At 31.6% G+C, this 25,094-nt stretch overlaps 1 protein-coding gene and 1 long non-coding RNA gene across 2 annotated transcripts; one reads left to right on the top strand and one right to left on the bottom strand.

Annotated features, from left to right (window-relative positions):
- On the bottom strand, positions 7,644-8,782 carry LOC108660700. The gene is made up of 2 exons (XM_018114963.1): positions 8,122-8,782; positions 7,644-7,840 (listed from the first exon to the last, which is right to left on the bottom strand). Exons 1-2 carry the CDS (start codon positions 8,780-8,782, stop codon positions 7,644-7,646), a joined length of 858 nt encoding a protein of 285 aa, XP_017970452.1.
- On the top strand, positions 20,015-21,322 carry LOC108660737. Its single transcript, XR_001926409.1, has 3 exons — positions 20,015-20,041; positions 20,828-20,907; positions 21,286-21,322. It is a non-coding gene; the product is annotated as an uncharacterized LOC108660737 (long non-coding RNA).

The following is a 25,094-nucleotide window of genomic DNA, read 5'->3' on the forward strand; positions in this document are numbered from 1 at the left end:
ATTTTGTTTTGCCCAAGCTTATCAAAAAAAATGGATGTTTTGCACAAAAGTAGATGTTCGTAAATTCTTCGCATATTTATTTTCCCATTTTCTGTGTGTTTGAGAGTGAGCGTCAACGAAGATGTCTCATTAAGGGTATTTTTGTCCTAAAATCTCTTATTTTGTCTAAAAATAGTTAAAATTATGTAGAGGGTTATTTCCAAAAAAACTTTATTTTTAAAGGCTAAAAAAATTTTTTCCCTTATCACTATGTTTGATGAGAATAACCCTCAAGGATCCAAAGCAATTCGGATACCAAAAATCTAGTAAAAGTGATCTTTATAGGTATCACCAACAAGGAGGAGCAATTAGATTGAACATCAAATGAAAAATGGATCATATCTATTTTCTTATCTCTTTTAAATTTGAAGAATGCTTGATTGAATGAAATTTGATTTATTGTGAATTACTTATTTGATCACTGAGTGTTGCTTCCTTTGCATTTGCTTCAAAATATATGTTTAAATATTGATTATGCAAAATTATTGGTTGCAAGAAATGTGAGCATGAAATGCACTTACAATTGAACATAAATGATTTGATGAGGATGATAAGATGATAATTTGAGCAGAACAATATTTGACTACTTAAATTGATTTCATCAATATGAGCTTATAGGAGAGAATTATTTGCCATGCTTGAGCTTATATTGATATTTAGCTTGAGCAAGTTTATCACATATTGAAAATGCTATTATGACTTGTTCTTGATGAAAATGAATGCATGAATAAATGTTTGAATTTGTTGATCTTATGTGCTTGCATAGATGACATTATTTCTTAAGAATGAAAAGTTCATATGGTAATATTGATTTAATCATTTCTTGAGGAATTGAAATATTAAAATGCTTGGTTTAGAATCAATTCTTGGAATATGCCTTATGATTGTGCTTGATTGATTGTTTCAAAATTAATTTCTTGATTATGCATATGGAATTAGTTATAATTAACACATTGAACTTAATGAAAAATATTTTTAGTTCATCTATCGTTTTGGTCAAGTCACATGAATACATGATATCTCATCTTGCTTGATCTTAAGATTTGAAGTCTATAACTTGACTTGGATTATGCTTTTGAATGAGAAATTTAAATTCTCAAGTTACATCATGATATATATTGTGTTGACAGCATTGAAGAATCTTTAGAATGTGCTTTTGAATGTTAATTATGTTTTTTATGAGCTTAAGTGATTGCATGATCTAAAGACTTGTGTGCATCCAACCTTAGCTTATAGGCTACAATGATTGACTTAGTTCAAAATGATAAATGGCTTGTAGCTTGAGTTAACAATGAATATCTACTGAGCCTTAATTGAATGATTATTTCTTGAATCTTAACAATTAATATTCATTGATGCTTGGATGCTTACGTTAGATATATTCATTAGTTGAGTATTTTATTTCCAAATATTTCATAACAATTAGTATCACTTATGAATCATGGATGATTGAGAAATAACACACATGAATGAAATTCAATGCTTACATATTCTTAATAAATATATATGTATACATTTGGAATTTGAAATTTTGCTTGCGACTTGATGAAAATAATTGAAATCACGATTAGTGTAAATAGTCAAAATTCTTTAGGTAATCATGCTTATGCTTGCTTGATCATAATATTTTCTTATGTATGATTACAACAAGTGCAAAATGACTTAGCAATGCTTCATTGACAATCAATTTGTCTTGATGAGAAAAGTTCTCCTTGATTTGACAGTTGGAACTCTTATTGAAATGCTTGCTTGAAAATATTGTTGGAAAGAGATCACCAAAAAAGGCTAAATGATGGTGTTTTCATGATGACTTGCCAATATTGAGGAAATTCTCTCTTAAATTGTTATTCTTATATAATTTAGAGAATTTCTTCAAAGTGCTTGATTGATAATGTTTAGACAATGCATGATGATGATTGAAAAAGATGCTCAATGAAAAATGATATCTTGGACATGCATTAAAGCTAATGTGCATAAACTTCTTGAAATTATCAAAATTTAAAGCATATATTGAATATTTTTTTAAATACTCATACTTTGTTGATTCCTTGAATATATGAGTATGAAATTGGCACGTTAATGTCAGTTAAAATTTTACTACGCAAGTATATGTATCAAATAGATAGTATATAAGCAAGCAGAGTATCGATCCCACAGAGAATTGATCTAAAATTTTACTAAGTACTAAAATTATAACAATTTAATCTTATCCAAACAATCAAATTTGAATAACTAAATTAATTAACTAAAACTAATTAACCAAAGTTTATACTAAAAAGAAAAATCAAAGCAACAGTATAATTGGGTAAAAATCAAATCAAACAAGTCTAGGATTACAATATCCCTCACACTTCATCTAAATCTTACCTTTCTTCCTTAACTTATTTCAATGGGTTGAATTGCTAACCTAGAGTCCTAAATTATTTATAAAGGTCTCCCGACTCATCTTATAAAAATATCTATTTTAACCAAAACACTATATCCCTATGTGAATTAAAATTAAAACAGACTCATTAAGTTCAGGCTCTAATCTTGCTACATATGGCCTATAGTTATATCCCTATCCGATATGCAAATCAATTAATATAATAATATGCTATCCCAGTTTTAGTCTATACTAAACTCCCTTTTCCAAGTTTGTTTAGGTTCCTAAATCAATTTAATTGGTGATCAGACAATTAAAAGCATTAATAACAAATTGGAATAAACAATTCAAATCCCATTAAAGATAAGTAAGAAAAAGATTAAAAATTTAGACTACATATGAGTTCAATTGCAATCCTAGAAAAAGAAAATTAGCTACTCATGATTGCAAAAAAAAAATAACATTATAACAAATTCAACCATTGAAAGTAACAAGAAAAAATAAAAGCCAAGGAAGAAAACAAAACAATAATTGCCGTCTTGATCTTCAAGTTTCAACCTCAACTTCTAGCTTCTTGAATCTCTCAAAAGTTGTCTACCCTAATATTCTTCAAACTATCCTATTTATACTAATAACTTAACTTATACTTCCTTAAGTTGACCTAGGGTTTAATTGGGCTTAAAAGTGTAATGAGAGGCCCAAAAAAAAATCAATTATCAGTCTTTACAAATTTTCATTCCCGACACAATACATCTAGCTATTTTCTAATGCAATTTTCTCTATCTTGGAGGTAGAACTGGGTAAAGTAATCTTCTTAAAAATTGTAGCTCTATCTCTTAGCTTTTCAATGGTTCAAGAATCACATCATTTAGAGTTCTGTAGCTTGAGTTATAGCCAAAACACTAAAGCCCAATTTCTTTTATTTCCTACAAAAAATATAAAAACTAATAAATAATAACCAAATTAAAAAGAATAATATAAAATTAAAATAACTCACTTAAAAATAAACTAATTATAGAAACAACTAAAAATAAATAAATTATAATTAAAAATTGAGGAATTAGCTAATATTTAATAACAAATTTTGAATAAAATAGTTTTATAAAATAGAATTATCACACCCTCAAACTTAAGATTTTGCTAGTCTTCGAGCAAAATAAAATCACAAAAAGAAAACTGAACATAAAAAAAATCCTTGAACAAGAGATAGAAATACCAAATCATGAATTTTTAATTTTTCCTCAGAAATTAACTCCAATTCCAACTTAAGGTAATATACAGCTAATCCTTAAATTCATGCATCAATTCAAGTGAAAACTTATTTTTCGAATGGACTTCCTCTCTGTGTGTGTGTGAATGCTCTCTTACAAAGAGTATCATGTAATTCGGATTAGTTTATGCCAAATCTAAGCATAGATTAATACTAGGATCCCATAAGTTTGCTTTTCATCTCTCTTTCCACTAATGTAGATTAACATTTATTCAAGGATCAATAGGTCTTTATCAAGCTTGTAATGTGAGGCTAGGGTTAAGGTATGATAAAGGATATATTTATGCTTAAATTCACCCTAAGCACTTAATCAGTCTAAGACACAAAAAGAGCTCAATTTTTTTTATAGCACCCTTAAACTTAAAGTAAACTTTTCTTTGTACCACACATTTTATTTCTTTCTTTTTTTCTTTTTTTTTTTAACAACCCCTAAACTTGTTTTTGACAATTATAAACAAGGGGTAATTTTGCTAATGACCATCACTTTTTTTCCTTTCTTTCACCTTTCTCCGTCAATTTATTCTTAGGCTCAAATCATTCCTTAGAAAGATTAAAATACTTAGAGGGTGAAAGGATCAAATCGCTGGATTTAAATAGACAGGCCAAGGCTAGCATAATTGTGTAATTACAAAGAAAAGGTAAATTAGGCTTAAAAAGGGTGACTAAGGATAAATATAACAATGTCGGCTCAAAAAGGCTCAAACGATCCAAAGATGGCCTACATCACTTCCTATCCTAAGTGTTATCTAAGATTTCGCCTCGAGAGAAATTCAAACAAATTCTAGAATTCTTGACTTCACTATACTTTTTCATCAACATAAAATTTCTCTAAATCACATAAAAATTCTAAGTAAAAGAGTATAGTGCTCAAATTATTAGAAGTCACATTCTAAAATAAAGCTAATACAAGAATATGACATAAAATTAAATCATAACTATATGCTTCCCAAAAGCTAAGAATCAAAAGATAATTAAAATATCATCCTAGGGTTGGGACAATCATGAATAAGGTGCACCTATCTTAAATTTTTTTTGAAACCTATTACTTGCAAAAGAAGCCATAAAATAAATTATATTAAAAGAAATAAATTAAAAAAATGAAATAAAATAAAGATAAGAATAAATAAGGTTGAGGAGCTTAGGTTGCCTCTTATGAAGCGCTTCATTTATAGTCTTTGGCTGGACTAATTTGGGCTCTAGGTAGTGTCAAGTAAGTGAATTGAGAACTTCTAACGATTAATTTTGCCTCCCCAATAATGCTTCAATCTTTGTCCATTGACTTTAAATTTTTGACCATCTGTCCCTCTAACTTCGATCGCTCCATGTGGGAATACCTCATCGACAATGAAAGGACCAGGCCACCTAGATTTGAGCTTTCCCATAAATAACTTGATTTGAGCTTTCCCGAAAATAATTTCAAGCAAGAATTATAGAGCAACACTACTTGTCTTGGCTTAAAGCTTCTTTCCAACATCTTCTTATCTTGCCATTGCTTTGTTTTCTCTTTGTAGAGTTTGGCATTCTCATAAGCTTGACGGCAAAATTCATCAAGTTCATTTAATTGCAACAACCTTTGCTCACTTGCTACTTGTAAATCAAAATTTAACTTCTTCACAACCCACTAAGCATTGCGTTCAAGTTCCACTGGTAAGTGACAAGCTTTGCCAAAGACCAACTTATATGAAGACATACCAATTGGGGTCTTGTAAGCAATCCTATATGGCCACAATGCATTATCTAATCTCTTTGACCAATCTTTTCTTGTGACACATACGGTTTCTCCAAAATTCTCTTGATTTCGCAATTCGATACTTACACTTGGCCACTAGTTAAAGGATGGTACGTAGTGGCAACCTTGTGTTTAACTCCATATTTTGCCAGAAGTGCATCAAAATACTTGTAGCAAAAGTGACTTCCCTCATCACTAATAATTGCCCTTGGAGTGCTAAAACGAGTGAAAATATTCTTCTTGATGAAATTCATTACCACCTTCAAATCATTATGAGAAAGGCTACCGCTTCAACCTACTTAGAGACATAATCAACAGCAAGCAAAATGTATTTGTTGTTATATGAAGATATAAACGGACCCATGAAGTCAATACCCCATACATAAAAAATTTATATCTCCATGATGTTGTTGAGAGGCATCTCATGTCGCCTTGAGATATTCCCCACCCTTTGGCACCTGTCACAATGCAAAACAAAATTGTGAGCATCCTTAAATAATGTAGGCCAATACAAACTTGATTGGAGGACTTTAGCAGTAGTCCTTATTCCTCCAAAGTATCCTCCAAAATATGAAGAATGGCAATGGTGAAGCACACTTTGAATCTCTTCTTTCGGGACACATTTTTTGAAGATATGGTCTTTACACTACTTGAACAAGTAAGGCTCATCCCAAAAGTAAAATTTAACATCATGTAAAAATTTCTTTTTCTGATGAGAATTTAAATCAGAAGGAATAATATTGTTTACCAAATAATTTACAAAATTAGCATCCAAGGAAGTGATTTCTTACGAACTTGAAGGATTTATTCATTAGGAAAAGTCTCTTTAATTAAGGTTGAATCCTTACCTTAAGCTTCAATCTCCAATCTTGAGAGGTGATCTATAACTTGATTTTCTATTCCTTTTCTATCACGAATCTCAATATCAAATTCTTAAAGTAAGAGAATCCACCTTATCAATCTTGGCTTAGCATCCATCTTGGCAATCAAATATTTGATAGTTGAGTGATCAGTGTACACTATCAGCTTTGTCCTCACGAGATAGGAACGAAATTTGTCAAAAGCAAAAACCACAGCCAAAAGCTCTTTTTCTATTGTGGTATAATTTTTCTAGGCCTCATTTAAAGTCTTGCTAGCATAATAAATGGAATGGAAGATTTTATCCTTCCTTTGTCCTAAAACAGCTCCCACCGGATAATCACTCGCATCACACATCAATTCAAAAGGGAGAGTCCAATCGAGACTAATTATGATAGGTGCAGATATTAATCTTTTCTTCAATTCATCAAAAGTAACAAGAAATTCATTATCAAACTTAATGGCACATCTTTTTTCAATAAATTGCAAAGTGGTTTAGAAATTTTTAAAAAGTCTTTAATAAATCTTCTGTAAAAACCAGCATGACCAAGAAAACTTCTAATACCTTTGACATTTATTAGAGGTGGTAGTTTCTCGATTGCTTCAATTTTTACTTTATCTACCTCAATGCCATTACTAGAGATCTTGTGCCCAAGAATAATACCTTCTCGTACCATGAAGTGACATTTCTCCCAGTTGAGCACCAAATTTGTTTCTCCACATCTCTTGAGTACCCTAGCAAGATTTAAAAGACAATCATCAAAATTATTTTCAAAGATAGAAAAATCATCCATAAATACCTCCAAACATTTCTCCACCATGTCTGTGAATATGGTCATCATACATCTCTGAAAGGTGGTAGGTGCATTACATAATCCAAATGGCATTCTTCTAAAAGCAAATGTGCCATAAGGACATGTAAATGTAGTCTTTTCTTGATCTTCGAGAGCAATAGCAATTTGGTTATAACCAGAATATCCCACTAGAAAGTAATAATATTCCTTACCAGCCAAGCGATCCAACATTTGATCAATGAATGGAAAAGGGAAGTGATCTTTCTTTGTAGCTTTGTTGAGCTTGTAGTAGTCCATGCACACTCTCCATCTAGTCACAGCTCTTGTTGGAATGAGCTCATTATTGTCATTGGCAACCACAATCATTCTTCCTTTCTTAGGAACACATTGAATTGGAGTTACCCATGAGCTATCAGAGATAGGATAAATTATTCTGACATCCAACCATTTGATGATTTCCTTTTTGAATACTTCTTTCATGATAGGATTCAATCTTTTTTGTTGTTCAATTATGGCTTTGTGATTTTCCTCAAGGAGAATTTTGTGCATGCAAACAGAAAGGCTAATTTCCTTAATATCAGATATGGTCTATCCTATTGCTTTCTTGAATTCTCTAAGTGTCCTCAACAACTTCTCCTCTTGCATGTTAGTAAGAGTAGCAGAAATAATAACTGGAAGAGTAGAAGATTTTCCAAAAAAAGCATACCTCAAGTTTGCAGGTAGAGGTTTGAGTTCCAAAGTAGGTGGCTCCTCAATGGAAGGCTTAGAAGTTGGCGTCAAAGAAGCTGAAATATCTAAATACTCAAATTAATGATTAGTTCTAAATCTGGAGTGAGCATTCAACAAATTTGAATATTCAACAAATTCATCATCATCCCTATCAGAGTTAGCAACTAAACATGCTTCAAGATGATCATTGGGATTTTCTTCTAAGAAAACATCATGTGTAAAGTTATTTACCACACTCACAAAAAAAAAAAACAGTATTCAAATGTCACAGGCAATTTTAAAGCTTTGAAAATATTAAATGTTACCTGTTGGTCTTGATTTCTCAAAGTGAGCTCACCTTTTTTAACATCAATGAAAGCCCTAGCAGTTGCTAAAAATGGCCTCCCAAGGATGATTAGAATTTGCCTATCTTCTTCCATGTCAAGAATTATAAAATCAACCAAAAAAATAAATTTATCTACCTTGACAAGAACATCTTCAATAATTCCCCTTAGGTACACAAAAGAACGATTAGCCAATTGCAAAGTAACAGAAGTGGGTTTGCATTCCCCCAAGCCAAGTTTCTCAAAAATTGACCAATGCTTTAAATTGATACTTGCACCTAAATCACTCAAAGCTTTTGTAAAAAATAAATTACCAATTGTGCAAGGGATTGTGAAACTACCTAGATCTTTGAGTTTTTGTAGCAGTTTATTTTGGAGAATTGCACTACACTCTTTTATAAGGGAGACAGTTTCAAACTCACTTAGCTTTCTCTTTTTGAAGAAGAAATCCTTCAAGAACTTGACATAACTATGCATTTGTTCCAAAGATTCAGCAAAAGGGATATTTATGTGTAATTTCTTGAAGACATTGAGGAACTTCTGAAATTGCTTTTCAAGTTTTTGCTTTTGGAGCCTTTGGGGAAATGGTGGTGAAGGATGGATGACTTGAGAAGCTCCTTGATTTTTAGCCTTGACATCTTCTTCCTGTTCGACTTCACTCTCTTTCTCACACATTTCTTCCTTATCAACATGTTCATTCTCAAGTTCAACTGCTTTTTCATTCACCCCTTTAATCTTTTTTCCACTTCTTAAAGTGATTGCTTGGTATTGTTCCTTACCTTTAGGATTGATTTGTGTGTCACTAGGTAGGGAACCTTGAAGTTTATTGTTGATGGAATTTGCAAGTTATCCCATTTAGGTTTCATGATTTCTTAAGGATGCTCCAAAGCTTTGAATTATAGCATCATTCTTTGATATATATTGCAAGAGAAGTTCATGCACTTGGGACTTCTTTTTAGGAACTGGTGGTCTAACTTATTGTTGAAAACCAGGAGACGTGTTGGGTTTTGGATTGGAAGGAAACAAAACAATAATTGTCGTCTTGATCTCCAAGTTTCAGCCTCAACTTCTAGCTTTTTAAATCTCTCAAAAGTTGTCTACCCTAATGTTCTTCAAACTATCCTATTTACACTAATAACTTAACCTATACTTCGTTAATTTGACTTAGGGTTTAATTGAGTTTAAAAGTGTAATGAGAGGCCCAAAAAAAATCAATTATCAGTCTTTACAAATTTCCATTCCCGATGCAGTACACCCAACCATTTTCTGACATAATTTTCTCTATCTTCGAGGTAGAACTGGATAAATTAATCTCCACAAAAGTTGTAGCTCTATCTCTTATCTTTCCAATGATTAGAGAATCGCATCATTTGGAGTTCTGTAACTTGAGTTATGGCCAAAAAACAAAAGCATATGCAAGCAGACTTTCGGGTCTTTTAAAATCTCACTTTCCAAAATTAAGCCCAATTTCTTTTAGTTCCTACAAAAAATATAAAAACTAATAAATAATAACCAAATTAAAAATAATAATATAAAATTAAAATAACTCACTTAAAAATAAACTAATTATAAAAATAACTAAAATAAATAAATTATAATTAAAAATTGAGGACTTAGCTAATATTTAATAACAAAATTGAAATAAAATAATTCTATAAAATAGAATTATTAGTTAAACATTCTATTTAAATACTCATTTATCATATGATCATTATTTATCCCTATATTTACCTCATGATCCATCTAAGGGGAGGTAAAATTATGCTTTGATGTGAGTAACCACTTAACTCCTTCTTTTTGGAAAGGACTCTAATGAATGCTTAAGGGGGAGTTGATCATTGACGTTATCCTATGATGCTTGACCACTTGAAATCTTCAACAATGATCTTAACAAAATCTCAACAAGTGGTGTTCATCTCTATTGGTAATATCTCTTAAACACCATATTAAACCTGTAATTAATAATGTCTCACGTTTGTGCTTGAATAATGATTACCATATCCTTTGATAAACTTGGTTGTGTATACACTTGTGAATATATTTGCATAATTGGTTGTGCACTTAATATGTTACTTAATTATTTTTTTCAAATGAATATGTGAACATACTAGTATGTAAAATTGCACACACATCACTAAATCATGTTCACATTATAAAAAGACTTATGAATGTCTTATGCTTAATTATGAATATCCAACTTGAACTTCAAGGATAAAATGCCTACACTTTTGCCTATGTATATACATATCTATGGGTGGCTTTCTTGATTAATTGATAATATACTCCTTATTGACTTACTTGAAAATATATGAAATTGAGATATATCTTGATTTGTTGATATATTTCATAATGCCTTGATTGAATATCTTATATGAAAATATATCTTGGTTGAAAATATCTATATATATTGCCCATTGGTTGTGCTAAATGAGTATATTTCCCTACGCTTTGCTTGATTATATATTGATTGGAAATATATCTTCATTTAATGCTCTCATATTGTGATGAATAGATATATTTCTTGATCTACTAATTGAATAACTTTGCATGGAAATATATCTTATTGTTTTGATTTGATGATTAGTGATTATTTTTGGACTTAATGCTTATTTATACTTGATGATTATTACTAACCATTATCTCTTGAGTTTAAATGCTTAAAACTCACACTTTTTAACCTTTTTGATATGATAAAAAGGGGGAAAAGGTCTATGAGCACATTAAAATGCTCTTATATTAGCTGAATTTTTCTTAAAAACATTTTTGAACTCCATGCATAAATTGAGAGAGAGAATTTTCAAAGTTTATATTCATTTCTTATACCCTTCTCACTTACACTTAAATGTTTTCAACAAGGGCATAGAGACTAATTAAGTTAGGGAAAGGTTTCAAGAAATTTTAAATGCAATATGCTCATATTTTTGTCATATCAAAAAGGGAGAAATTGTTAGCCTTAAGTTACATCATGTTTTTATTTGAAAAAAATTACATGTTATCTTGAACTTAATGTCAAGCATTTGAAATTGTCTAAAAAAATTTTTTAATCCTCTGAGGTTACATTATTGTTTGAAAAAGTCATGCATCATTAGAAAATATCATAAAAGCTTTCAAACAATGCATATTCAGCTAAGAAAATAAAGAGCAAACATGCCTTGAATTATTATTTGATTGTAAGTACAAGGCAAGGAATAAATAACTAAAGAAAAGCACCAAAAAGCTAAGGAAACCCCAAGACACAAGTTGAGAGTTAACCCTAGAGAAGCTCAAGTCGATCCAAAGGCAAAAAAAGTGCAAAACTTGAAGAATATAAAGTCATAGTCGACCTTAGAGAGCCTATAGTCAACCCTGTTCCAAAAAGCTTAAGAAAATGAAGAATTGAATAGACATAATCGACCTTGGCTCAAGTATAGTTGACCCTGACAAGTCAAAAACATGAAAAAGTGAACTTTACCCAGACATAGTCCATTATAAAGAAGGTATAGTCGACTATAGTAGCTCAAACTTGCAAAATCAAGCTTTCTAGAATTAAATCGAGTAGAGGAACGATGTACTCCACTATGGAGTCCTAATTTGAGAAATTTAAGGAAACAGAGTCGACCCTAAGAGTGTTGTAGTCAAGCCTCAAGCTTTAACAATTGTCAGATTTGATTCAAACTTATGTCTAACTGCTCCAAACTTCACACTAGCTATAAATAGTCACCTTTGAGACATTTAGAAGCAAGAGAAGACTTGAGATAAAGTTTCAAACCCTAAAGAAACCTCTAAAAAGCCAATCCTGGCTCTCTAGCTTCTTCCGCCAAGCTTAAAAAAGTTTTATATTTTCTTTATTTAAGCTGATATTTCTTTTCTTCACATACTTAAGCTTAAACTCCAAGCACTCAACCTTTACAGAGGCATTTTCTTGCTAAACTTTGTACTACATTGTAAAGGTTCTAGCTTAACCTTGAAAAGTTATTTATGGGTTTATGGTTGAGCCCTTAAAAACCATTGTTGGTGGGTTTCACTTTATCCAGTGAAAAGCTTGCAAGGGTTTCGAGCGAAACCTAGAAAAAAGATTGTGAGGATTTCGCTTTATCTCGTAAAAAGCTCATTTCTAGTAATGGATTTGAAATTCCTTGATATTCCAAGAGAGTGGATGTAGACACTAGAAAAAGCCGGACCATTACAAAAATCTTGTGTCTTGTCTTTAATTTTTCGCATTGAGATTTATTGTTTGCATATCTTGATTCATTAATTTTTGCTTAGGAAAATATTTTATCTTAATTCATTATTTTGCTTGCACTTGACTTAGGAAAATATTCTTAATTTGATTTATTATTTGTTCATTACTTGACTTGGGAAAATATTATTACTCATATTTATTATTTGTTCATTATTTGACTAAGGAAAATATCTTTACTTTGATGTATTATTTGTTCATTTCAACTTTCTATTGAAAATTGGTTTAGAAAGATCACACACTTTATTTTTGACATGAAAAGAGATTTTTGGTTGCAAAAGTTTTGATTTTTATACTTAGTATTCAAAAGAATTTTTAAATACCAATTCACCCCCCTTTGGTATATTGCTTATTGAGACTTCTACACTAGCAATAAGTTAACTTCAGTTGTCATCATATAAAGATCAAAAGTTTTAAATAATGAGACAAGTATTTTTGTGAATCATTTCTTAAGGAAAAGTGAGAAGAATATCATGTAAAAACAATGTTCCAAGGTTCAAAAGGCATGGAACCATTGAAATCAAATTTGAATTGATACATAATTCCTTGTTGGTATCTGTTTTCGGGAAATGATTTCAAGAATCTGAATTAATATAATAAGACTAGCAAGAAGGTCCTATCATGACTAGAAGATTGACAACTGCACAAAAATATCATCAAATAGTGCGTAAAGACAAGAATAATGGTTTTTCAATAGGGGAAAACATTGAAAATGAAATGATGACATGAAAAGTCATTCTCCTTCCATCATATAATCATGCATACATGTACACAACCATGCAACATTGATATTGGAAACTTGCATGCAATAATTAAACTTAACACATCTTTTCTAGGCATTTTGGAAACTAGAAGCCCATTCATCATAGAGGACATATCAAAGATATCAGGTTTTGATTAATTTGGGAATCATTTTCAAGATTCAAATCCTCTGGATAACCATTTTCAAATCCTCCGAATATAATCTTTGAAACCTCCAAGTACAATCCCTAAAGCCTTCACGTAATCATCAAAAGATTTCTTTTAAATTACATAGCTCTATTGAAAGATGAAGTGCATAACTTTTTTTTCGCAAAACCTTTGAATAGATCTTTAAAACCTTCAGATACCATTTCAAGCATTCTCAAAACCTCTGGGTACCTCTTCAAAACCCCTAGGTACATTCTTCAAAACTTCCAACTACCTTTTTCAAAGCCTCCAGGTACATCTTTGAAGCCTTTGGGTAACAATTTTAAAACCTCAAGTAGAATTTGTAAAACCTCCAAGTAACCTTTTTCAAAATCTTTAAGTCAAGGAATCAAATGTCGAACTCATTTTAAGATGGGTCTAGTCTCAGTGGCCGTAAATTCCCTTTCAAACAAAATGGTCATCTATATATCTATGCATAGTTCCTGAATTTCAGAAAGTATGTAAAAAAGGGCATTTAAGACACCCCATTTTGTCCAAGTCAATTTCAAGCATTTGTTTATTTTATTTATTCTAATTTATTTTAATTTTATTATTATTATTTGCTTGATTGTGGGCCATAATTGAGCCTAACTTAAACTTTGGTTCTTTTAAGCATCATTTGGGCTTGAGAAGCACAAAGGCCAACATCATTGTTAAATGGATTCATTTTGGGCTCCTAAAATTCAAAAGCTCCTAAGTGTAAAAAATAAAAAGAAAAAAAAAAGACTTTGACCTCAATGCAATGCTTGGCATGGTAGCTAAGGCCCTACCATGATAGTCAACTTAGTTGGCTACCATGACAGTTTTCCCTTCTCCCCAAGAAAAATCTACCTATTTTCAAGCAAAGGTTTTTACTCTTGCCATTTTACCTTCCTCGAATTTCAGGGGAAAGGAAATGTTTGAAAGAAACAAGGGTTTGGCTACCATTGGTAGCATCCAAAGCGCTACCAATGGCAATAGGCATGGGAGGGAAGTTTTTAAAATCCTCTTCCTCGCCTATAAATAAGGAAGGACAAAAAAAAGGAAAAGAAAAAAAGGGGAGGAATTGGGGAGGAAAAAAAAACTAGATAGGAAGCAAAAAACCCCACAACTGAACACCAATACGGTGTGTTTTGTGAGAAAAGGAAAGGGTTGAAACAAACCAAGCTCTAGCACGCGTAAAAAAAGGTAGAGCCTGTTAGGCCCAAGCCTCTGAATCATTATGAGCCCAAGCTAGGTAATGGACTTAAAAACTTGGCTTGACTTTCTATTGCGCTTGGTTTGTTTGTTTTTGGGTTTTTGTTTATTTATATTTGTTTGAGTATTTATTTGCTTATTTTTAGTTTTCTGTTAATGTGTTGATGTGAAGTTTTTTTATGAAATAGTTAGCTATATGAAATATAGGTAGGTGTGTGTGTGTGTATAAGAAGAGAAATATGATAGAATTAAAAAAATTAAAAATAAAAAAAAATGGCTATTTTGAGTTAACTTGATAATGAAACTTCACTCGAGAGTGTGAAAAGTCGCACTTTAGAGTTGAACTTTTTAGGTAAAGACCTTAATTAGGGCTCTCACCAAAGTATTGGAAAAACCTAACATTATGTTCCGATGGCCTTCTAACTCAAATAACCATTATAAACACCTTTTTTGTTAAATAATAATGATCAAAAAGGGTTTTAAAGTAAAAGGGAATAAATTTATTAAATATGTATATATATATATAATATTAGATTAATTATTTTGAATTAATTTTTGATGATGGAATTTCACCCGAGATTATGAAGAGTCACATTTTTGGGACCACTTTCTTAAATGAGTAATTTGATTAGGGTTTTCATCGAAACATCAAGATGAATCCTAATCTTTATATTCCAATACTTCGTTAATTCAAATAATTATCTTTATAGGATTAATAATTTAAGAGAATTAATTTATTAAATATTTTAGTTAAAATTAACTAATTAAAAATTAATATAGTAATCAACAATTAATTCAAGTAATAATTTTAAATAAGAGATTTTTGAAGTCAATTTATTTACTCCATTAAAAAGGTAATTTAAAGATAGAGGTAAATTGTCTTGAACCAATCTTGATGATAGAATCTCTCCCAAAATGTGAAGAGTCACATTTTTGAGTTGGATTTCCTAGATGAGAAATTTAATTAGGATTTTCACCAAAGCATTAGGAAAGTCTTAATTTTATATTTCGAAACTCCATTGGTTCAATTAGATATTTTGAAATTTAATAAGAATAAAAAAGGTATTCAATTAAATAATAATATCAATTATATAATTGCAAAGTTCTAGATCAAATAATACATTTATAAATGCATTCATTATGCATCATCTATGGTTTTGCATCGCACACAACTTGATTATTTTGCCAATGGGTATAAAACCCCGATGATAGGATTTTCTCAAAAAGCTTGTATGAATGAGTTCTCTCAGGAATTTTCCTAGGTGAGGAAAAACTTTTAGACTTCACTAAAGCATTGGGATGGTTTATGAATGATTTTCTTGAAACAAGGTTTTTATTTATCATTATTTAAAATTGAAAAATCATACCACCATTTCATGGTTGCATCATGTGCATTAATAAGAAATTTGATTTTGTTGGCTCCATTAGTTTTTGATGATAATAAAACATTCCCATTTATTTGTGTCTAATTCTTTTACTTAAGTGTGTAGGAAAGTAATACATAAAATTAATTTCTTAAATCTTTAAAGAGTATTTTTGAAAAAAAAAGAGGGATAAAATCAACAAGATGTAACTGAATAACAAGGAGGAAACTTGTTGGTTAAACAAGGAAGAACATTGGTTGACCAAATTTCAAATTGGAGAAATGGCGGGCTAAAGAGTTTGAGAAATAGAGCCAACTTAGTCAACCAAGTCAGTCGACTAAGTGCACTCTGCTAGAATCTGCAAACCAGAAACAAAATCAACTTAGTTAACCAAGTTAGTCGACTAAGAGCTCTTTGTCTGCAATTTGAACCAGAGCACTACAAGACAGATTAACGGCTAGAACTCATCTTCAACTGTTTTCAACGAGCATATATTACCCAACTACCATCAGAGTTACATCTCCAAGTATACTGCATTACTTTATTGCTGCAAATATTCAAGGGAGAAGTGAAAGTTTTAGCTACATCAAACTGCAAGATCTTTGGCTGATGGAGCATGCTTTTAATAGAGTGTCTCTAAATCTGAGGAGATTCATGATTGAGAAAATGAAAAGTACCTGCAAACTTGATAAGGTCAATCTGCCATATAGGAATGTGATTACATCCTTGGTGCAGAAGAAAGGAATATGCGCTAAAAGGTATGATATGGACTTGGTGAAAACTAGAGACCAAGCCATTTATTATGGTAGCCTAATTAAGATGGGGTATATGCTAGATGGAGAGAAGTTTATCAAAACCTCTAAAACTGTCTCAAGAAAAGATCACAGTCTACCTGCTCAACCTGAAAAAGCTCCTTCCAAATTTTTGAATGAGATGATTTTTAATTTGCTTATGAGAATTGATGGTAAGCTGACTGACCAAGGAGTGAAACTACAAAAAATGGAAGATAAGATCACTGAGTTAAAAAACAAGCTGAAGGAAAACGAAAACATGGGGTTTGAACCTGTGGCTGTAGACAGTTCTGCCACATTCAACACTGCACCTACACAGCAAGGTGTTAAAGGTTCAGCAGAGCCAGTAGAGAAGTCTGCAAGTTCTGACACTCAAGCAGAAGGCTCTATCTATAAGTCTGCCGGTCCTGTTCTGCAAACTGAGGACTCCCCACAAGGAGTTGAACAGCCAACCAAATCACCCTCCCTTGAACCTCAAAGCAAAAATGACTCAGAACAAGAGACTGAAGTAGTTGGTGTAGAAACTGAGAAACAGCAAGCCTCTTCTCCGAATTCAGAAAAAGTTTCCATTATGGACATTTTTCATCAAATCGTTAGAGAGGAACAAGTTGAAAAAGACACTGTCAAGACAACAACTCAAAAGGATGGTGCAAATGTAAGAAAAGAAAAGAAACCTGATTCAACTCCCAAACTAAAGGCACAAATAGGGAAACCAAAAGCTACCACAACACCACCAGCTGAGGCAAAACAACCAACCAAAAGAAGAAAGACTATGGCAACCAAGACAACTTTTCTCAAAAGAAAAAAGTCTTCCAGATTGGCAGAAAAGTCTAAACTAGTTTCAGCCTCTTCTCCTCACAGTCCAATTCATATTTCAGACAAATCCACTCCAGAATCGTTTCCTAGAAAGTCATCTCCTCTCCGAGAACCCTCTTCATTTCCTTTTAACCCTTTCTATGGAATTGAATCCTCACCCTTTGCCTCATCCGATGAGTAGAATTTCCCTTATTTGATGTTAACAAAAAGGGGGAGAAGTATGGTACTAGGGACCATGGGAGCAAAAACCAAAAACCAAAAAATAATTTTTAAAAAAATAAAAAAAATGTTAGGGTAAAGGAACCAAAAACCTAGGAAAGGAAATAAAATAAAACCAAATGAGCATGAAATTAGAGAAATAGGAGATAGGAAGCATAACTAGTCCAGGGGCATTTTTGGAATACTTTTTATTTAACTGTTATTTGTGCCTTGATGGCACTTAAACACTTAGCTTTAACTCTGTTATTTATGTGGATGTATGAGAAATATGACTGTTGACATGTTTATGTTGCTTAACTGCTGAAAATTAAAATTTGTTGATATCTTATGATTTGAGCATTTTGATTACCATAAACAAAACTTACTGTTGCTACGCTGATATGGATTCACATGATGATAGATGATTTTTGTTATACAATTGTGGATAATTTCTAGTTATAAATAGATATAGATGGTGTGTACTGTCTACAAGTTGAAACATGAATAATGTGGACAAAATCTAAATGTTAACAGCAGCTGGAATATTAATGAAAATCTGTCAAAACTTCAGCTGAAAATTTTTTACTGTAAATCACTCTACATTGATGAACATGTATATACACATATATAGAATCTAAATGTATATTGTCATTCCTTCCACGTAACAATGAACAAACTTGCTGGAATAAAGTAAGCAAATTATGCACACACTAAAGGGGAGCTTATACTTAGGGGGAGCAATCCTCAATTCCTGCAGAAAACTAAAAAGAATTTAAAATGACACTATGCTGTTAATCAAGGAGTGTTTTGTCACTATCAAAAAAGGGGGAGATTGTTGGCTCCATTAGTTTTTGATGATAATAAAACATTCCCATTTATTTGTGTCTTATTCCTTTACTTAAGTGTGTAGGAAATTAATACATGAAATTAATTTTTTAAATCTTTAAAGAGTATTTTTGAAAGAAAAAGAGGGATAAAATCAACAAGATGTAACTGAATAACGAGGAAGGTTGTTGGTTAAACAAGGAAGAACATTGGTTGACCAAATTTCAAATTGAAGAAATGGTAGGCTGAAAAGTTTGAGAAACAGAACCAATTTAGTCAACCAAGTCAGTCGACTAAGTGCCCTCTGCCAGAATCCGCAAAACAGAAACAAAATCAACTTAGTCAACCAAGTTAGTCGACTAAGAGCTCTCTATCTGTAATTTGAACCAAAGCACTACAAGACAGATTAACGGCTAGAACTCATCTTCAACTGTTTCCAACGGGTATAAATTGCCCAACTGCCATCAGAGTTGCATCTCTAAGTATAAAAGGGTCTTCCAACAATGAGAAACAAGTTTTTAGAATTTTTTTAAAAGCTTTGAATGAGATTTGAGCTATAAAAGGTTGAAAAACCAGAAAAGCTTCACTGTACTTATCTGCACCTCAACACCTACTCTTTGCATTGTGATTAGCACTCAATCCTATACCAATCAGATCATCCAATGATCATAGGTATTTTCTTTTACCATTTCTTCTTGTATACTTAGAGTGAGGGAGTCACTCTAAGGGGTTGTTCAAGCTTAGGAAAGCTTGAATGTTATAGGTTGTGGTTGAGCCTTGAAAAACCACTTTGGGTTTTAGTTTAGCCCGAGAAAAACTAGTGTAAAGGTTGTGGTTAAGCCTGCATGTCAAGGCCAGCTCTATTATATACTTGCCATGTCATTCATGTGCTTGATAGCATGTCTGCAAACTTCGATGCCCTGAAAAATTTTTAAAACGTTAGTATCGTACCTAGTGGTACAATTAAGTCGATTAACCCTTGAACTAGTCCAAATAAAAATTTTAGGATGTATTTGAGAGTTATTAAATCTTAAAATGTTTTAAAATGGTAATTCGGAGTTCGAGAATTTATTTAGAGTTCAATTGGGAATTTTTATAATGTAGGGGCAAAATGGTCATTTTGCCACTTGAGGATAAAATTGGAATGTTGAAAGATATTTTTGACCAAGTTTGACTATTTGGAGCATAATTTAAAATTGTAGAGTGAAAAATTTCAATTTCGATATTTTTCGAGTATAAGGGTGAAACGATCATTTCACGTGTCCATGAGGACGTAATTGAAATTTTACACCACCATAACACTTGTCAACCTCATAAATTCCACCTGTTATCATTTTTATGTCTTGGATAAGTAAGGGATTATATGTGGTGGAAAAGAGAATGCTTAATGGTTAAGTTTACCCATGGACCAATCAAGTGGTGACAAGTGTCAAGCTTTAATACTTTTATAATTTTCTTTATAAACCAACATAAACCTTTCCCAATTCACTCATATGGCCGGCCAAGCAAGGGAACAAAGAGAAAAAGAGAAGAACAAACCCTAGGAAGGAAAAATTCAAGAGAAATTGTTGGATTTCAAGGAATCAAGCAAGTAAATGTAAGATTTTTTAATTTTAGCTTGTGATCTACCTTTCCCATGCATTCTTTTTCATTTTTCATGGTTGAAATTCAAGTTTTTAAGAGGGAACCTTTGCTGGCCAAACCTAGAGAGAGAAGTTTTGGTGATGAATTTGGCTAGATTTCATGATATCTTAGTGTTTTTAGTTGTTTGATGATGTTTGGCATGAAAAACAAGCAAGAAAATTACATACTCTTCAACAATCCTCCTTGGCCGAATTTACTAAAGGACATATTGATGATGGATCTTGTTATATCTCATGTTATTTAGCTCATATTTGATGAATTGTGGTGCTGGATATTGAAAACGGTTATGGAGACATATGGTTCCTTTAGTAAACGATTTGAACAATAATGAGAAAATCATAGTAAATGGACTTGGATTTGATTCTTAATGATATAAATGGATTTATTGGACTGTGTTGACACTGATTAGCAAGTTAGTCTAGAATCGGAATGAATTTCGGTTACAATGAATTAAGTTATAATCAAGCTTATTGAGATACTTTGGTGAATTTGGAATATTGGAAGTGTAATGAATATATTTGAAGTTGAATTGAATGTTTTGGTTAAATCAATGGTGTATAGTTCGAATTTGGTCGAATACAAATTCATTCTGATCACAATTGAACCTATGTAGAACACCGTCTTTAACTGATTATTTGGACAATTCTCATTCAATGTCATGCATTCATATAGAGCCTGAAATAGTTTTATAACAGTTTGGCACAAATATATTGAATTATGTGTCGTTTATTATGTATAGGTGGTGAGCCATTTGATAAGGGTAAAGATATTGTGCTCGAGGACCAAGAATAGGAGTGTTCCATACTCCTGCTACTGTGAGTAATCAGACTTTCATCTTAACTATCTAAAATAGTTTATACTCATTTTTATGTTTTAAAGAAAAATGAATTTAAATTGCAAACTATTATGTTTTACAATTGAAGTGTTGATTAAACGAAATGAGATTTATAACTTGTTTTGAAATTGAATACTAGTTTTGGAAATTGAGTAAGTGAAGACTGTATACGTGTGTTATATACTCGTGTTTGACATATGGTTTGAATTGATGGCTTATGACAATGTGATGACAAGCATGGCTGGATTTGTGTTTGTGTGGAATATATGAATTGTTTTGCTTTACCTTGACAGGCTGGTAATATTATATTAGCCATGTCATATTGTCGAAAATTTGATTGAATTGGTGGGTTATCTGATTAGCTTACTGCAGTGGGCGAGTTTCCATGGACCAGCCTATGAGAGGGGCATAGTAAACCCCGTTATATTTTACCTTGGTACGAGAGGCGTGGAGGGTATCTCCTAAGGTAACGTTAGAGTTCACTTCACACCGAACCGCCATGTGAGGGTGAAACTCGGCCAACGCCAAGGAACGGTTGTGCTTTTAAATGTAAAAGAATAAGTTTTATACTCATATGTTATTTTAACAACCTTGGTAGACTTGATTGGATGCCCCGGTGCAAGGTGTCATCGAGTGTAAATCTTGGCACGAGCCAAGTTTTTACGAGAATCATAAGCCTTGTTGATTTTTACGAAATGAAATTGATTTATATGAAATGAAAAGAGATTTGATGTTATGAATCATATTATGATGAGATATTTTAAATTGTCTTCATTTACTCAGTTTTAGATGTTGTAGAAGAACTTTGCTTACTCATTGGGTTTATAAAAACTCACCACCCTCCTTTCACACATTTCAGGCTCAGGGAAATATGTAGACCGCCCATTTTGTCGAGGGTTTGCTGTTAGATTCGCACCCTTAGAAATCGGAGGTTTACAGTTGTGTTTATTTTGGTTATTTTGGGACCCACATGTCATTGTAGAATATTTTATATACTTGGCTACGTGTGCCACTGTATGTATGAATTTATTTTGCTTTTACACTACAAATATTATTTACTCAAAGTTCTATAGATATTGTTTTATAAGAAAATGGAATATTTTATGAAATATTTTTATTTAATTTGAATAGCTATAACTTCATTTTAAATCGATGAATTAGACAACGAAACTTATTTTTAGACATGAAATGGATGTTTATTACTCGTGTATCATATTTTTACCAGGTTTCAAAATTTTTGGGTAAAATGACCAAAATACCCCTATGTAGTAGAAATTACTTTTTGGTTGTTTTTTATTTGAAATTAGTCTATATTCCTTTAAAACATGATATTTAATAACTGCTTCTCACAAGGGAGAAGTAAAACTAATGCGAAAGCCTTGCGAGGTTTCGGTTGGCATTCCGAGTAAGTAATGTCAATCGAGACATCGCAACTGTTGTCACGGGCTCGAAGGGAGTGCCGAGTCGTGACACTGCAAAAAGTCATTATAAAAGCTTGGTGGAAGCTTGTGAATTTTACCAGATTCTTAGTGAATTGTTGGGAAAATCCTTGGTTGGATAATCAAGGTAGTGGATGTAGGTCTTGGACTGAACCACTATAAATTGTTGTTCATTGTCTACTCTGTTTTTACTTTCCTCGTTTTGGAAATTAGTTCTTCATCTTGTCAAGAGCCAAATTGTGCTATTCACCCCCCATCTAGCACATATTAACGGGACCAATAGATTCATGAGTGATAATTTTTGACGATGGGATCTTCTTGAGAAGCTTGTAGGGACAAGTTTTCTCAAAAAATTCCCTAGGTGACAAGAAATTCTTAGACTTCACCAAAGAGTTAGGATAGTCTTAGAAAATTTCTCCGAGAAGAATATTTCATTCACACATTGAAAAAATATAATAAATAATGATAATAATGAATAAAATAAATAAATAATAAAAATAATTAGAGAAAGAAATAAGGATAAGGAAAGAAAAGACATGTAAAATCAATAACAAAATAATGAATAATGATTAAGGGAACATAAGAATAAAATTAAAAGTTAAGGTTAAAATAAGATAATATATGATTAAATGATACCGTTCATGGAACAAGCGTCATGAGAGTGCTAATCTTCCTCGTGCACAACCATACTCTCGAATCCAACTCTAAAAATAGCAAATCAGGTTTTTGTTCTTTAAACGAATCTAAAATCAATTTAGGACATCGTTGAATAGAACGAAACTAATAGGTAGCCAATCGTACCTTATAAAAAAGATTGATAGCGACTCCAAGTTTTCATGTCAAGGCAGACGAGTTCTCGGACTCGCGCATAGTGACAAAGAGTTGATTAAAAACAATGGTGCCATTTGATTCTCACTAATTTCAAATCAAAATTAAAAATGGAAATTAAAATGGACAAAATAAATAATAATATTTTTTGAAGCATTCAACCACATATCTATAATGAAAGTAAATTTTAATTTTCAAAAAATTTTCCTTTTCATCATTTTTTTACCATAACACTATAAACATATCAATATTTATCAATTATGTAAAACATCCAAAATTTATATTTATAAATGTGTATTCATTAAGTAATGATCTTTGAAATATTTTTTATTATAATTATTATAATAGAACGAATCTAATAGGTGGCCAATCGTACCTCATAAAAAAGATTAGTGGCGACTCCAAATTTTCACGTCAAGGGCGATAAGTTCTCAGCACCACACGCAGTGACAAGGAGTTGATTTAAAGCAACGATGCTGTGGCATCCCCCTCGGGGCCCACTCTAAGGTATTGTTACGCGTGGTCAGCTAGAATGGTTAAAAGTGTTCCCTTCGGGGGGAAACAAAAGGCGTGGGTTCAAATCCCAAGATCGGAGGGCCGCTACAACGGACTGGGAATGTGATGATTCGACCACGCGTAACAATACCTTGGAGCGGGCCCCAAGGGGGACGCCACAGTTGCCATTTGATTCTCACTAATTTCGAATTAAACTTAAGAACGGAAATGAAAATGGACAAAATAAATAATAATATTGTTTAAAGCATTTAACCATATATCTATGATGAAAGTAAACTTTAATTTTCAAAAAATTTTCCATTTCATCATTTTTTTTTTTTACCATGACACTATAAACAGATCAATATTTATCAATTGCGTAACATCCAAAATTTATATTTATAAATGTGTACTCATTAAATGATGATCTTTGAAATATTTTTTATTATAATTATTAGTAAGATTTATTCAATTTATAAATAAAAATTTTAATTGCATTGAATGATTTCATTAAAAAATTTATTTTTAATATTTTAATAGTATAGAATAATTTAAATATTGATATTTTAAGTTTAAAAAAATTTCATTAAATATTAATATATTTTTAATTTTTTAATATTTTAAATTAAATGTTAATAGTCATCAAACCTATACTATTAAGTTTAGTATAAAAGTGTTTTTCCAGTTCTCCGAAAAATGTCTTACGCCTCTCAAGGGTGTAAATATTTTACGTGGCCAATGAGTATTTTTCAAGTTGGCCCATAAAATGTTTTACGTGTAGAATAAATTTTCCATCCTCCAAACAAATATAAGTCTTGAAAACAAAGCAAACAGACTCTAAAAATTTGGAATTTTCTATTTTTCTTATACAGTTAAAAGAGAATTTCTCGAAGAAAAGATGCATACATTTATTATTGAACCAAATGCTTAAAGATAAAAAATATGAAATTTTCAACACAACAAAGATGCACCATATGATTCATATGCCCGGTAACACATGATTTAATTGAAAGGGAAAAACCACTTTACTTCATTAATTTTATTTCTCTTTATTGTGGAAAAAGAACACCATTTTAAAACCAAAAACTTGGATATGCCATACTCCGTACCTTTAATATGAAAGTTACTTGAACACTGTTCTATAACTCTCTGGTGCCCCAAGCTCTTCAGAAGTGAGAAAGAGAGGGAGGGAGAGAGGGTATATTGAACTTTAACTTACATTAGATTTTAGTTTCAAACCTAACTCTCACTCCTCTCATAGCCTCAGCTAAACCTTAGGTGACGTTTAGTACTTAACAATGCAATGTGATTACAGGTAATGTAATTGCAGGTAATGTTATTGCAAGTAATATGATTGCAAGCAATGTGATTGCATGGAAAATAATATTACAATGTTTGGTATACAAGCA

Source organism: Theobroma cacao, chromosome 2 (genome assembly GCF_000208745.1).
Source record: "Theobroma cacao cultivar B97-61/B2 chromosome 2, Criollo_cocoa_genome_V2, whole genome shotgun sequence".
In the NCBI taxonomy this organism is placed as follows: domain Eukaryota; kingdom Viridiplantae; phylum Streptophyta; class Magnoliopsida; order Malvales; family Malvaceae; genus Theobroma; species Theobroma cacao.